At 51.0% G+C, this 15,489-nt stretch overlaps 1 protein-coding gene across 2 annotated transcripts in view; it reads right to left on the reverse strand.

The window, feature by feature from the left end:
- Positions 1 to 13,539, reverse strand: part of ACSF2 (acyl-CoA synthetase family member 2) — a 28,164-nt gene extending 14,625 nt beyond the window's left edge. The window contains exon 1 of one of the 2 annotated variants that reach the window (XM_059670642.1): positions 13,343 to 13,539. In XM_059670642.1, coding sequence (XP_059526625.1) covers positions 13,343 to 13,470 — 128 coding nt within the window. In that variant the 5' untranslated portion in view covers positions 13,471 to 13,539. The remainder of the gene's footprint in view (positions 1 to 13,342) is intronic. The other variant, XM_059670643.1, reaches the window with a different exon arrangement.
- Positions 13,540 to 15,489: the final 1,950 nt, after the last annotated feature.

The raw sequence follows: 15,489 nt of genomic DNA on the forward strand, positions 1-15,489 counted from the left end.
CAGCTGCCAGGCTCCCACCCAGGCCTGGGTAGGAGTGTAACAGGTTTCAGACCCTGCTCCTGGCAGACAGGGCACGCTCCAGGTTCCAGCCTTCCAGGGCACCGCGGGGTGAGATGGGCCCTGAGGGCCATCCTGATGATTCAGTCCTGCAGCTGCTAAAAATACCAAGGCTAGCTTTTGTTGATTGATCGGTTATGGTTTGTGGGGAGAATTTCTGGGAAGAACAAGGTAGGCAGGGCAGGAGGGAGCAAAACTAGGTCACCTTATACATGAGAGAGGAAGCCACTACCATCTCCCAGAAGGGTGGGTGGAGATGACCACTGATGGGGAGGTGACCCTGACTTGACCCCTGAGCTAGAGCTGGGGAGGGGAGCATGAGTCACACAGTGGGGGGCTGCTGAAGCTCCTAGGGAGCCAGCAAGCCCTAGGCTGGAGTTGGAGGCCTGAGGCCTCATCCCAGCTGTGCCGCTGGCTGGGCCAGCGACTGTCGCAAACACCTTTGGTGTCCCATGTCACATCTCCTCAGTGCACCTCTGGCTTCAGCTGCTGGGACAGTTCCTTGGGGGTCTGTCTGCTCAGGGACTTCCTCAAGTCTTCCTTGCAGCAGCCGGACAGTCTGGGAGGCAGCTGCACCCTCTCAGAGGTCCTGGTCCCCTGGGTGACGACTTCAATAACAGCCGATATTAGCTTCTCTCCTTTTCCCACTTCCTCACTCCTATTCCTGGGATCACAAACAAGGCCTTGTTCCCAGGGGAATCCAAATGAAGGCACAGGACTTACCCTCTCTAGGCCTCAGCTTCCCCACCCAGAAAGTTTGGGGACCGAATTAGTGGTTATTCTCAAGGGAATGTTATCTGAATGAGCCGGACAAAGGGCTGTGGTGAGCCACCTAAGCTAAGAAAATAGCCAAGAACTGCAGGGTCTAAGGTCCTGTGAGTCCACACTCCTTACTGTCCTCAGGTTGACAAACTTAAAGAACTGCTGATGTGGTTCCCAGTGGTCACCACGACACCCCTCAAGACAGTGTACCCCAAGCCCCTACCTCACAGGAATACTGTAGAGAGAGGGGAAGAGAGTGAAGAAATAAAACAGAGTCACTACTGTCAAGCTGCTAAATTACAAAAATCAAGTAGGTTGAGGTGTGAGGAAATTATTCTTGCTTTAGCCCAGGAACTTGAAAGTTTTATATAGATATCCTTTTGATAATCCCCTCGTCAGCCCCTGAAGGACGAAGGAGAGGATGTTTGGGTGTCCACTGGCTATCTTAGAACAATCCAGAGGCTAAGAAGACAAGGCGGGCTCTTCTCAAGAATGTAATTTTTACTGTAAGAACTCTTAGCTTTTCATTCTTTGGAACACTCCGGGTATTGCCTAGTTGTGTTTCTGGTGTGCAAATCCTAAGAGCCTGCAATAAAACTTTGTCATTTATTTCTGGCCAAAGCCTCCTGCTTCGCTTATGCTAGGTCAGTAAGGGCACCCACGTTTGCACTTATTGGGAAACAGACATGTTCTTTCCTTTGGGTTTGCCAAAGCCATAGTTGCAAGAGCAAGCGTGAGGAGAGAACCTGCGCAAGAAGAAAGCCAACACAGGGAAAAGTAGGGAGAGGAGACGGAGAGAGAGGGAGACAGACAGAAACAGGAAGACAATGACCAACTTAATCTTAAGATTATTTTATTATTATTATTATTATTATTATTATTATTATTATTATTATTAGTTAAGGTATTACAAATGTGTCCTCATCCCCCCCTTTAACCCCCAACCTCCTATCTTAAGATTATTGAATCCCTAGGCCCAGTCATGTGAGTCTACTGCTGGACTCTTCACTGTCAAAAGCCAATAAATTCCCTCTTCAAACAATTTTTTAATGTGTGTTTTTTTTAAAACTGATTTTTAGAGAGAGAAAAAGGGAGAGGGAGAGAAACATTGGTGTGAGAGCAAAGCATAAATCAGCTGCCTCCTACAAGCCCCCTCCAGGGATTGAGCCCGCTACCCGGGCATGTGTCCTGACTAGGAATCAAACCCGAAAGCTTTTGGTGCACAGGACGATGCCCAACCAACTAAGCCACACCAGCCAGGGCCCCTCTTTCAATTTAACCTGGTTTTCGGGGAGGAGGGAATAGCCAAACTCCATTTGTGACAACATGGATGAAAACTGAAGGACATTATAGTAAGCAAATAAGCCAGACGTAGAAAGACAAATATTGCATGACCTCACTTATATATGGAATCTAAAATATTAATTAATTAATTAATGTCCGTTTTAGTTGGGTTTCTGTTGCTTACAACTGGTGAATCCTAACTATACCTACATTTTCCACAGTCGGATAACCAGTGCCCTTGAAGGCCTAGCAGGCCACCTCACACAGCCCAGCCTCTAGATTAGGAGGCAGCAAAGTGCAAATCTCTTCCAGTTTAATGGTCTGATTGTCAACAAAGCACTGAAGGTGGTGGTGGGGGGGGGGGGGGGGGTGGCGTGTGTTTCTGCTTCACAACAGGCATCTTCCTAGTCTGACAATGACCCAGTTTTATTTGGTTTGGAACTTGGTTTTCTCCTCTTTCACCATCGTTTTCAGATTGGGCAGTGGCCTCTTGGAAAATCTAGTTATCGAACCAACGGGATGATTTACATCCCCTTACCCCACCCCCCACCACCACCACAAAAAAAATCCAGTTCAACTGTCACATGTGTTATCTCCGTTATCTTTACAGCAGCTCTCATAGGTGCTGTGACAGACCCCCAACAGCCCTTCCTCCTTGTAATACACCCTCAGACGCTTCTCTGGCCACATGGAATAGAGACCACACTTTCAAGCTCCCCCAGAAGGTGACCTGACTCGAAGGTGAAATTCTGGCCAATGGCATTTCAAGAGAGGTAGTGGGTGCCACTTCTGAGAAGAATCCTCAAAGGGAAGGACCATCTTTCCTCTTTCTTAGCCAGCCACATGCAGCTTGTGACAGAGAAGAGGGGCAGCGAGCCCTCTCCGGGTTGGCTCAGTGGATAGAGGGTTGGCCCGTGGACGGAAGGGTCCCAGGTTTGATTCCAGTCAAGGGCATGTACCTCATACCTTGATTGCAGGCTCAATCCCTGGCCCCAGTTGGGGTGTGTGTGTGTGTGTGTGTGTGCGAGAGGCAACCAATTGACGTGTCTCTCTCATATGGATGTTTCTCTCTCCATCTCTCTCTGTCTTTCTCTCTCTCTCTCCCTCTAATTCTCTCTCTCTCCCTCCTCCTCCCGCCTCCATTCCACTCTCTCTAAAATCAATGGGAAAAAATATCCTGGGGTGAGGATTAACAAACAAATAAAAAGAATGGCAGCTATTTGGAGCAGCTGCTGAGCTGGGACCACAGAGCAGCAGGACAGAAGGGGGCTGGAGCCTGACGGTAGGACGCACCATGCCAGCTACAGACTGGCCGTCTCCCAGAGACAATAACTCCCACCTCCTTTAAGCCATAGGGACAGTGGGTTTTTCTGCTACACATTGTGGACGAAAAAAGGGGTTCTATGGGAAGTAGGGTGATCTTACCATCAATTCTGGTGGGTAGTCATATCCCAGGCCTATCACTTCTTTGGTGAAAGGTTTATCTTGGCCTTAAGTAAGCCCTGTCCATTGCTTCTGTGCATCTAGGTTCACACACCTCTGAAATAAGCGTAACCACCCTCAAAGCGCACACAAGCTTATTCATTCCAATCCCTGCCTTGCTTTCCCCCACCTCCACGTAATGCTCCCCAGCGTCCCTCCTTCGTTTCAAATGCAAAAAAGAACCTGAAAACTGTTTTTCTCTGAAGCATTGAGTCCAGTCTGTTGGGACCTTGCTTCCAGGTGTTTTCTCTTTTGGGGCTCAAATACATTTTTATAAAAATTCTCTACAGGCCCTAGTTGGTTTGGCTCAGTGGATAGAGCGTGGGCCTGCGGACTGAAGGGTTCGATTCCAGTCAAGGGCGATTCCGGTCAAGGGCACATGCCCAGGTTACGGGCTCGATCCCCAGTGGGGGGCATGCAGAAGGCAGCTAATCAATGATTCTCTCTCATTGTTGATGTTTCTATCTCTCTCTCTCTCTCCCTCTTCCTTCCTCTCTGAAATCAATAAAAATATATTTTGTGTGTGCCCTTGACTGGAATCGAACCTGGGACCGTTCAGTCCACAGGCCGACGCTCAATCCACTGAACCAAACCGGTTAGGGCCAATAAAAATATTTTTTAAAAAATTCTCTACAGGTTTGAACATCCTGATGTCGAATACACTAAGCAAATCCTAAGGAAACAAGGGGAGGAATGATGAACTCTTTATTCCGTAGATAAGAAAACCGAAGGTCAAAGAGGCCAAAGGGACGACCCAGTGGGTAAACAGCTGAGCCCAATGGGGAGAACACAGGACGGCTGCCACCCACTCCCCTGGGCCAGGGAGGAAGGGGTGCGCGGGGTACGTCTGTTCTCTAGGTTCTGGATTTCCCTCCTATCTGATCACTAGAGACTGTCTAATCTCAATTTTATTTTTTTCCACAAGAAACTGGGACTGGGGTAGGGCAGGGTTGAGGTGGAAACAGGTGGCTCCTTAAAGGACTTATGAGTCCTAGAAACTCGTATCAATGCAATTTGCTCATGAACTTCAGAACCTCCCATCATGTCAAAAGTCCAAGCACCAACAGAACGCATTCTGCTTCCCTCCTTCCTCCAACACACCCCAGAGGCTTTGGGCAAAAAGGGGACCACTTCTTTTTCTATTCTTAAACAAAGTGGCAACTACTCCATTTAAACCCGAAAAAGACAATAAAAAGATTTGGTTTCAGGGAAAGTCGTTTGCTTGTTTAAACGTGTTGCAGTTGAAGGACAGCCAGCAGTCCCAGTTGCGCCCGCCTCAAAGAACTAAAGTAAATACATATCTAGGGAGGCCTTGGCTACTGGGAAGGTGATTGTGAAACCCAAGGTCCCAGCTGAAGCTGGGTAAGTCAGCCAGGAGGAGGCTGTGGGGGAACTGGAGACAAAGCACAGCCCCGCAGGACCCCCACAGAGCTGGCACAGAACTCAGGCCCACATCTGCCACCAGATCTGATTTCATCAGAAATTTCAGGAAACAGGGTGTGTGGGTTTTTTTACTTTTTAAAGAACTCTCTTGACTTCTCAGTTTTTGGCAACTGGTGTGTTCATTGTTTTATCCCCAGTGTCTGGAATGTAAGAGGTACTTAACTGAATGACCAAATAAATGAGTTGATAATAATGCATATAACAACCCAATTAAAAAATGAGCAAAAGCCCTACCTGGTTTGGCTCAGTGGCTAGAGCATCGACCTGCAGACTAAAGGGTCCTGGGTTTGATTCTGGTCAAGGGCACATGCCCGGGTTGCAGGCTTGATCCCCAGTGTGGGGTGTGCAGGAGGCAGCCAATCAATGACTCTCTCTCATCATTGATGTTTCTATCTTTCTCTCTCCCTCTGTTTCCCTCTCTGAAATCAATAACAATATTTTTAAAATAAATAAATAATGAGCAAAGGACTCGAATAGACATTTTTCCAAAGGAGAGATACGAATGGTCATTATGTGTATGAAATGCAAACTGAAACCACAATGAGATGCTGCTACCCACCACTTGAAGGCTATAATCAAAAAACACACAAAACAACAAGTGTTGGCCAGCATGTGGAGAAACTGGAATCCTTGTGCACTGTTGGAGGGAATGTAAAATGGGGCAGTTACAGTGGCAGTTTGGCGACAGTTCTTCAAAAAGTTAAACACAGAATGACCATAGGACCCAGCAATTCCGCTCCTAGGTATATACTCAAAAGAATTGAAAACAGCTGTTCAAACAAAGACTTGTACACAAAGTTCACGGCAGTACTGCTCACAATCACCAAAAGGTGACAACAACCCAAATGTCAGCAATGGAGGATGGGTAAACAAAAGGTGAGATGCCCATGTAATGAAATATTATCTCCCCATAAAAAGGAATGACATACGCATACATTCCAAAACATGGATGAACACTACACCATCAATAAAAATGAAGATACTCTGTGTATATTTAATGATACGGAAAATGTCTCACATATTATAGGTGAAAAAGCACATTTTTTAATAATGTAAGCTGACATTTCATGATGTAACCTCATACCAGCTCTCTTCCAAAAACTCCACACTCATGGCCTCCTGTGAGCTTTATAACCACTCTCTGACCGAGAAACATGCCCACTTTACAGAAGAGAAAATGAAGCTCAAAGAAATGCAGGTAGACAGCCAAGCTGAGAGTCAAACCCAGGACTGTGGTTCCCGAAGCCTCGATACAATATGAAATGAATCTTTATAGAGCCTTATGGCTTAAAACGGGCTTCCACATACGTCTCACATGATCCTCACGTTTTGGACCATCTATTAAAAGGCTCATTTCTTTCTGTGGATGAAGATGCAAGAGGTTCATTTGCTTAAGGTTCTAACTCTGGTGGGGGGCAACCCTGGACCCTTTCTTTGTGTACTGCTCTTTATTTTATTTTATTTTTTGAATATTTTTATTGACTTCAGAGAGGAAGGGAGAGGGAGAGAGAGATAGAAACATCAATGATGAGAGAGAATCATTGACTGGCTGCCTCCAGCACCCCTCCCCAAGTGGGGATGGAGCCCACAACCTGGACGTATGCCCTGACCGGGAATCGAACTGTGACCTCTGGTTTATAGGTCAATGCTCAACCACTGAGCCATGTTGGCCGAGCTGTGTACTGCTCTTTATATTGTAGCCCACCCACAGCCTCCCCTGGGGGCCCTGCAGTGGCTGGAGCAGCACACCTGAGGCTGATGGGGCCCTCCAAGTGCCACAGGCCTGCTCCCCCCCCCCCCCCCCCACACACACACCTCTCCGTCCTCAAGCACAGCTAGGCCTGTTTACTGTTTACTTGTGTATCTGATTCATCTTCCTCGCTGCCTCTGTGTGTATGGTCCTGTTCTCATGGTCCCTGCACCCCTCTCCTGGAACACAGTCATGGCCTTGCATCCTCACTGCACAGCCCCCTGGTGGCCCAAACCTGGAAAGCCTTGTGCCCCAGTGTCAGCCTAGCCTGGCCTTCAAGCAGGAGCTGCGCGCAAAAACAGGGTGGCTGGTTCAGGGAACTCCGGTGGGACAGCTGTGACTTTCCAAGGCTGACAACGAAGTCCAGGCTACAGGCCTCTCTGGGCACCAAGGATCATACAGTCATAAAGGATCAGGCAGAGGCCACAGGCAGAGCTGGGATCTGATTAGTCATGGGAGGCAGGGACGGTCAGGTCACCTGAGCAAACAGACCTGCAGAACCGACTTGGGAGAGAAGCTGTTTGTTCTGTCTCCTGTCAGATCACTGCTGGGTGGAGGTACTGAGGACCTGGGCCAGAGGCTGGGAGGTCGATTCTGCCCCTGCTGGAGGCTGGAGTTACCCCAGGTCCTGAGCGAGGCCTCTTACTCCTTTCAGAAGCCACCAGGGAGGGAGGGTGAGTGGATGTGAGGGGCCCATCGAATTGCAGAAACATGCCCCACACCGAGGCCAATCGTTGCTCCCTGGGCAAGGTGCCAGCGCCATGCCAGCCACCAGCAAAAAGGCTTTAGTAACAAAATTGAAAGCAATTGCTTGCTTTTGTTCCAAGTCTTGGCCTGGCCTCTGCCCCTCCCCCACAGGCTTTTGATGCCAGGCTGGCCCCCAGCCCTAAGGAAAATATAAATCATCAACAAAGCTAAAAAACAAGTCACTGCCTGGGTGTACAAATTTCATTTCATTTTTATAGATTTTATTTATTGATTTGAGAGGAAGAGAGAGGAAAGGAGAGAGTGAGAAAGAAAGAGCAGGAGAGAGGGAGAGAGAGAAACATCAAGTTGTTGTTCCACTTCTTTATGCATTCATTGGTTGCTTCTTTTTTTTAAAATACATTTTTTATTGATTTCAGAGAGGAAGGGAGAGGAAGAGAGAGATGGAAACATCTGCCTCCTGCACCCCCCACATTGGGGATTGAGCCCGAAACCCAGGCATGTGCCCTGCCTGGGAATTGAACCACAACTTCTTCATTCATAGGTTGACGCTCAACCACTGAGCCATGCCAGCTGGGCATTAGTTGCTTTGTGTATGTGCCCTGAAAGGAGATCGAACCCACACAAGGCTGGTGGGGGTGTCAGGACAACGTTCTAACCAATTGTATCTAGAATACATAAAGAACTCTGAAAACTCAACAGTAATAAAACAAACAATCCAACCGGAAATAGGACAAAAGACATGAAGAGGCAGTTCACCAAAGAGGATGAATAGTTGGCAAGAAAGCACATGAGCCAAACTGGTTTGGCTCAGTGGATGGAGCGTTGGCCTGCAGACTGAAAGGTCCCAGGTTCGATTCCGGTCAAGGGCATGTACCTTGGTTGCGGGCACATCCCCAGTGGGAGGTGTGCAGGAGGCAGCTGGTCGATGTTTCTCTCTCATCGATGTTTCTGACTCTCTATCCCTCTCCCTTCCTCTCTGTAAAAAATCAATAAAATATATTTCAAAAAAAAAAAAGAAAGCATATGAAAGGATATTCAACATCATTAATAATTAGGGAAATGGACACTGAAACCACAGTAAGATATCGCTATATTTACTTATCACAATGTCCAAAAATATAGTGACAATACCAAACGCTGGCAAGGATGCTGAGCACTCATACATTGTTGGTAGGAAAGTAAAATGGTAGAGTCATTCTGAAAAACAGGCAGTTTCTTTAAAAACTAACATGTGCCCAGCCGGTGTGGCTTAGTGGTTGAGCATCAACCCATGAACCAGGAGATCATGATTCGATCCCCAGTCAGGGCATGTGCCTAGGTTTTGGGCTCCATCCCCAGGGGGGGACGTGCAGGAGGCAGCTGATCGATGTTTCTCTCTCATTGATGTTTCTGGCTCTCTATCTCTCTCCCTTCCTCTCTGTAAAAAATCAATAAAATATATTTAAAAAAAAAAAAAAGAATTTTCATATGTGACCTCACTAAACGCTCACAACATGCACATGAGAAAAGTCAAGTTCCACTTCAGTACCAAAGCTACCAGCTAGAAAGTGGTTCATCTGAATCCAGACCGGTCCGACTCTAACGTTTCTGTCGGTAGATTAAATAAGTAAATTCATGTGGGGGAGGTTAGGAGGCCTTCATACGTAGATTCAAAAGAGTTCAAGCACAAGCAAGAGTTCATACAAGTCTAGAGCAGGGGTCCTCAAACTACGGCCCGCGGGCCACATGCAAATACAAATATTGTATTTGTTTCCGTTTTGTTTTTTTACTTCAAAATAAGATATGTGCAGTGTGCATAGGAATTTGTTCATAGTTTTTTTTTAAACTATAGTCCGGCTCTCCAACGGTCTGAGGGACAGTGAACTGGCCCCCTGTTTAAAAAGTTTGAGGACTCCTAGTCTAGAGGCTTCACATTTGAAACTATAATACAGTCCTCTGGGGGGAGGGTTCAGGCCTCTTTAGGGAGCCTTCCCTAAGCCCATTTCCACAAATCCAATCGCCTCCTGCTTTGATTGACAGCATCCACGGTGCAGCACCCTTTCCCGCTTGAGTCAGTGAGCCTATGGTCTTCCCTGTAGATCCTTTTTGGACAAAGAACACAGTAAAAACAAGTTTGTATCCCCATCACACCCTCTACAGTAAATTGCACACCTACCTTGTGCAAGGCATTAATATGTAACCAATGTGTACCATTCACTGACTACAATGTTCAAATTTATAGTTTATTTCCTGTTGTTACATTTAGAGTGGAGGATCTCCTGTGTAAGCTGCATAGGGATATCATTACCAAATCACTGGTTAATCATCTCTAAGGAATTATGAGAAGAGTCTATTTTTTGCAACTATTATGGTTTCCATCCAAAACACTTCCTGGCTTAATGCAACCCCCTCATATAGGGATAGCATTTTATAGTTTCCGATACTGGTCCCACCTAACTGCAGCCATTCCCCTGGAGGGTGGTCCATGAAGACCACTTACCCCTCTGCCCAACCATCAGCATCAAGTCACTGGAGCCCCAGCGTTGAGCATCACACCCAATCCTGAGAGGTTCAAGTCACTGTTCTCTCTGTCTTTCCCAGCTCCAAGGGCTCCCAACACCCCAGATCAGCGATTTTCAACCTTTTTCATCTCGTGGTACACACCAACTAATTATAAAATTCTGTAGCACACACACAAATATATTTTTTGCCAATCTGACAAAAAATAGGTATAATTTTGATTCATTCACACTGGGCAGCTATTGTGTTGCTTGCTGTCATTTTTTTTTTTAATCCTCATCCAAGGAGTGAGGATATTTTTTCCATTGATTTTTAGAGAGAATGGAAGGGAAGGAGGAGATAGGGAGGGAGGGAGGGGGGGGGAGAGAGAGAGAGAGAGAGCGAGAGCGAGCGCTACTCGAGAAAGACACATCGATTGGCTGCCTCCCACTCTCGCCCCTTCCATCCGTCTGTGGGCTGATGCTCCAACTACTGAGCCAAACTGGCCAGGGCCTGTTGTCTTTTTTTATATGACAATCTAAGGGAAAAGAGGTCAGTGCCCCTAACTAAGGAGTCAGGTATTGCATGTTTTAAACATTCTTGGGGCACACCAGGGTGCCTCCTGCAGCACACCGGTTGAAAATCGCTGCCCTAGGTGGGTGCCACTATGTCACAGGTGGCCCCAGGCCAGCTTTAGAGAACTGAGGAAGCCTGCTCGTCTCAGGTTCATCAAGGAACCAGTGTTGGACTGCTCCCTCCGAGGCTCTCTGAAGTCCCAGACTAGGGTTTCCCTGGGGAAGGGGATGTGGTGGCAGGGGAAGGAGTGGTGGTCAGGACACCTGCAGAGCGATGCACAGCTTCTTAGTTCCTTCTGGGGAAAAGGGCTCTGGACAGCCTTGACTTTTTATTTATTTATTTATCTATCTATTTATTTATTTATTTATCTTTTTTTATTTTATTTTATTTTAGAGAGAGAGGAAGGGAGAGGGGGAGAGAGAGAGAGAAACATGGATGAGAGAGGAACATCATCGATCGGCGGCCTCCTGCATGCACCCCTACTGGGGATCAAGCCTGCAACCCTGAACGTGCCCTGACCGGGAATCGAATCGGTGACCTCTTGGTCCCTGGCCTGGGTAGATGCTCAACCACCGAGTCACACAGGCCGGGCTGGACAGCCCTGACGTTGATGGAGAGAGGAGTGTCCAGCAGATCCAAGGACCGAACTTGTGGCTTGACAGAGACTGCCATCTTAGCAATTGGCCAGGAGCGAGAAAGAGGCCTCTGATCAGGGGATCCCCTCCTATCCTCAAGTCATTTGGAAATCCTACCCAGGCACCATTCGAAGGTTCCCGAGGACCGGCCCTGCCTCAAAGGGAAGGCTGAGAAGAGCAAGCCTTTGTCAACCCAGCAAGGAGGTAGGACTAGTGAGCAGCTCACCATGCTCAAAGGTGAGGTAACACGGTAACACGCCGGTTAGGTGCCAAAGGTCGTGCAGCAAATAGGTGGAACATCAAGGCTGTAACCCAAGAGCAGTCTTGCTCTTTCCTAACAGGCTACACTGGGAATCTATAATAATAAAAGGATAATGCTAGTATGCTAATTAGACCGGATGTCATTCCAGAGCTCCTTCCTGACAAAGCCGGGCCGGAGGGAAGCCAGCCAGGGTCCCTGGTGCCTGCAGGTGGCCGGAGGAGGGAAGCAGCCCGGGTGCCTGTGGGTGGCTGGAGGAGGGAAGCCCGGGTCCCAGAGGGAAGCTGGTGCCGGAGGGAAGCCAGTGCCGGCAGCAGCCGGGGGCAGGAAGGCCTACTCTTGCACGAATTTTCACGCATCGGGCCTCTAGTCTAGTGAATAACAGGCCCGGAGTATCGAGCAGCAGACTATCAGGCTGGATGGAACCAGATTAGAAAGAGCAAAGGACAGGAGTCCATGAGCTCTGCACACCCTTTGACTTGGAACGGTGAGTCATGATCGCCTTGAGGTAGGTTTTCCCCGCTAGACTGTACGTTTCTGGAGGACTGGGTCCAACGGCTTCCCCAGCCACAGCGCCCACCAGGTGCTGGACAGAACATGTTTTCAGGAATGTCTGTGGAATGCTTGAGACTCTTGAAGGTTTCTGAAGGGCAAAGCAAGAGTGGAAGCGATGGGGAGGAATGAGGCCAAAAGGTTTAGAAATCTTCTCTCTCTGGATAAATAGGTTTTCCTGAGGCCTCGTGCCTCTCCCCTGAAACTGCAGGCCGGTAGCAGGAAGGCGACCTGTTTTGTGTACGCACAAAAAAAGCCAAAGTTCAGCAATGTTGCCAGGCACCCAGAGGTGGCCTGATTTAGCATCGTGAAGCATGTACACTCCGGGGGAGGGGGGGGTACCTTTCCTTCGAGCCCTCACAATAGAAGAGGGCACCCAGGGGTCCAGAGGCGGGGACCGGAGGCTGAGGGGTAGCGTACATGCTTGAGCTTGCCCAGGGAAACCCTGGAAAGTAGTGAGAAACAGAAAACGAGGCACAGGGACCTCAAAGCAAGTTCAAAACACTGTGATCTCGGAATTCCAGCCAAAAGAGGAGTGTGCCTCTTCCCCCAACTCCCACCATACAATTTTCCTCTTTTGAACCGAACAGTTCTCTCAGAGGAGATGCCTCTCTGGCCTTCTCCTCCTTTTTGCCTGCCCAGGCCCACACTCTGAGATCTGGTGTCCAAAACTGTGTCCTGACCCCAGACTCAGGACCTGGCCCAGCGGCGCAGCAGGGCCTGAAGGTAATTACCGGCGCTGATAACATCCTGGGAGCCCGGCCCTGCTAAACCAACAACACTTCCCCATTCGCAGTCCGACAGGAAGGCAGCATAACGGATGCTGCTGGAGAGGCAGCAGCGCATCCTCCACCTGCCAGCATCCTACCCTTTGCACCGAGGACAGACGCAAACAGGCGGGGTAAGTGGGAAGGATCAGACGCCGCCCTGTTTGGCGGCAGCTAAGGAGGAGAAGGGAGACGGCTGAGTTCAGTGGCCTGGGATGAGCAAGACCCGGCTGAAAAGCCCCAAGTTTACCCCCGAAGCGGGGGCCAGCGCAGACGTGCCTTGCGGACAGAGCCAGGCCTTGTCCTTGCCCTTCACCTCAGACCAGACTGAGAAAGGCCCGCGCTCCGGGCCGTCTTCACGTGCATGAAGCTAAGGATCTGAGCGTCCTGGACCAGAACCCAGAGTCAGGGCAGGGTCACCGCCCGCCCCAGCCGCGCCCCACTCTGCCAGCATTTCCTTCCTGTCGCCCGCGTGCGAGCGCGGGGTAACCACTCTCCCGCGAGCCACCCGCAGGTCGGGGCCCCAGCGAAGCTGTGCAAAGCCCTCCCGGGGGACCGGCCCGCTCCCCCGCTTCCCCGGCCCCGGTACCTGATGGGACGGACGCCCGGCAGCCTGGCTTCCTGCCAGCCCCGGAGGAGGATGGAGCGGGGCCCGAGCACCCCCGCGCCCCCGACGCACAGCCGCCCCAGGCGCAGCACCCCGGCGCGGACAGCCATGGCTCGCCACGCCAGGGGCCCGGCCGCAGGAAACTTTTAAAGGAGCCGAGGCGGGGCGAGCGCGCAGCCGGCGGGGAGGCGGGCAGGGTCGCCGCTGCCTATGGGTGCGGAGGCCCGGGCCCGGCGGGGCGGGGCGGGGCGGGGCGGGGCGTGGAGGAGGCCACCTTCTTCTGTTCGCCGCGGCCCTCTCTCTCCCACCTTCGAAGAATCGCCCGGATTTCCCTCTGGATCCGAGGGCCCGCGGCTGCAGACCCGGGCAGGTTCGTTCCCCTCCCAGCCACCAGGGACCTGGGTTTGGGGGCGCCAGACCTTGTTGACTTCGTGGAGGGGAGCCAGTGGCGCTTGAATGCGGGGCGGGTGGGGAGGCACCCATTCGCCCATCCCCTTGAGACAGGCTTAGCGCGCGGGTTACGTGCAGTCTCACTCCCCCTCAACCCCCCTTGTGTTCCCCAGGCCTGCCAGCTGGGTCAGGGGGCCGCGGGGCGGAGATGGGGAGCCGGGACAAAAGGTGCCGCGGGTGAGCGAGCCCAGCTGGGCCACACGTTCGCTTGGGGGGGGGGGGGGGTGAGGCCGGTGAGTACCTCCATCTCCCATGGGGCAGCCTCCCGTCCCTGTCCCTGACCGCTGCCTGCCTCGCCCAGCTGTGCAGGAAGGTGGCCTCGGGCACTGCAACCTGGGTTTCCCCGGCCCTCATCTGCCCACGCAGCACAGGTCCTGTGAGCTGCCCCAGGGGCCGGTGGAAAGCAATCTCACTCTGTTTCCAGATCCTCTTCATGGTCCCCTGCAGCCCAGGTGTGGCTGCGGCCCTGAGAGGTCGCTGCCCATCTCCGGTCCTGGCTGGAATAGGTGGCACCGGGCACCAGAGTGGCACGTGTGCCAGGTCCACGCTGTCCGTCTCCAGCCTTGACCCTTCCTCCAGAGGAGGAGAGGGAGAGCAATGGGGTAAAGGCCCCGGCAGGGTGACCTTCCGTCTGGTGACCCAGAGGTGGTGACGAAAGCTGGGCTAGACAGAAGGGACAGCTTAGGGTGGGGGGGTGGCCTGAGAAGACTTTTGCCCTTATCTGGGAATTTTGGCTCAAGTGAGAAGGGGACGGCGCTGCTCCTCTCCAGGATCCAGAGAGGGAAGCCCTGGCTCCTGGGTGGCTCAGTCGTTGAGCGTGGACCTAAGAACCAGGAGGTCGTGGTTCCATTCCCGGTCAGGGTACATGCCCAAGTTGCGGGCTCGATCCCTGGTGTGGGGCCTGCAGGAGGCAGACGATCAATGGTTCTCTCTCGTCATTGATGTTTCCATCTCTGTCTCCTCTCGTCCTCTCTGAAAACAATAAAAGTGTGTGTGTGTTTTTAAATGCTGTGGGAAGGGAACAGGAAGGAAGATAGAGGAGCAGAGAGATGATGGGAAGCTGGGCTTGCATGGGCAGGCCTTCCTGATGAGACTAACTGAATCAAATAGCCCAGCCCAGGCATGTGGGGTGAGGACGAGTACCCCAAGTCCGGGATATTAACCTTCCTGGCAGCCTTTGCCACTAGCTCTCTGGGTGACCCTGGGTAAGTTGTTGCCCCTCTCCGGGCCTGTGACGTGAGGGGTGGATACGGATCTCGCAGGCCCTTCCACTTACCTTGCTAGGTTGAGGGTCAGTCTTGGGGATAGAGACGGATGAGTTCATCCTTGAACTTTGCTCCAGGCTTGGCTCTCCACCCACTGAGTTTCCCTGCCTTTCCAGACACACATGCCATGGAATCACAGCCAGCAGTTTCAGAATACCTCCCGCAAGTCAGACTCCTCATGGCTGTTACCTCTGGCACACACAACGCCCTGGTGTGCCTTGGAATACGTTTTAATGGGCGAAGAAACAGACTCAGAGATTCAGCTACTTGCCCACGGCCACAATGAGCACAGGCCCAGGCTCTCCCCACGCTCGCTGTGTGGCTCTGGGTAAGTTGTGGCGCCTCGCCAGCCTCAGTTGCCCTCTTTAAGATGGGGGTAATAATACCCGCCTCCTGCCAAGGGTCGGGGTAAGG

This window comes from Myotis daubentonii, chromosome 16 (genome assembly GCF_963259705.1).
Source record: "Myotis daubentonii chromosome 16, mMyoDau2.1, whole genome shotgun sequence".
In the NCBI taxonomy this organism is placed as follows: domain Eukaryota; kingdom Metazoa; phylum Chordata; class Mammalia; order Chiroptera; family Vespertilionidae; genus Myotis; species Myotis daubentonii.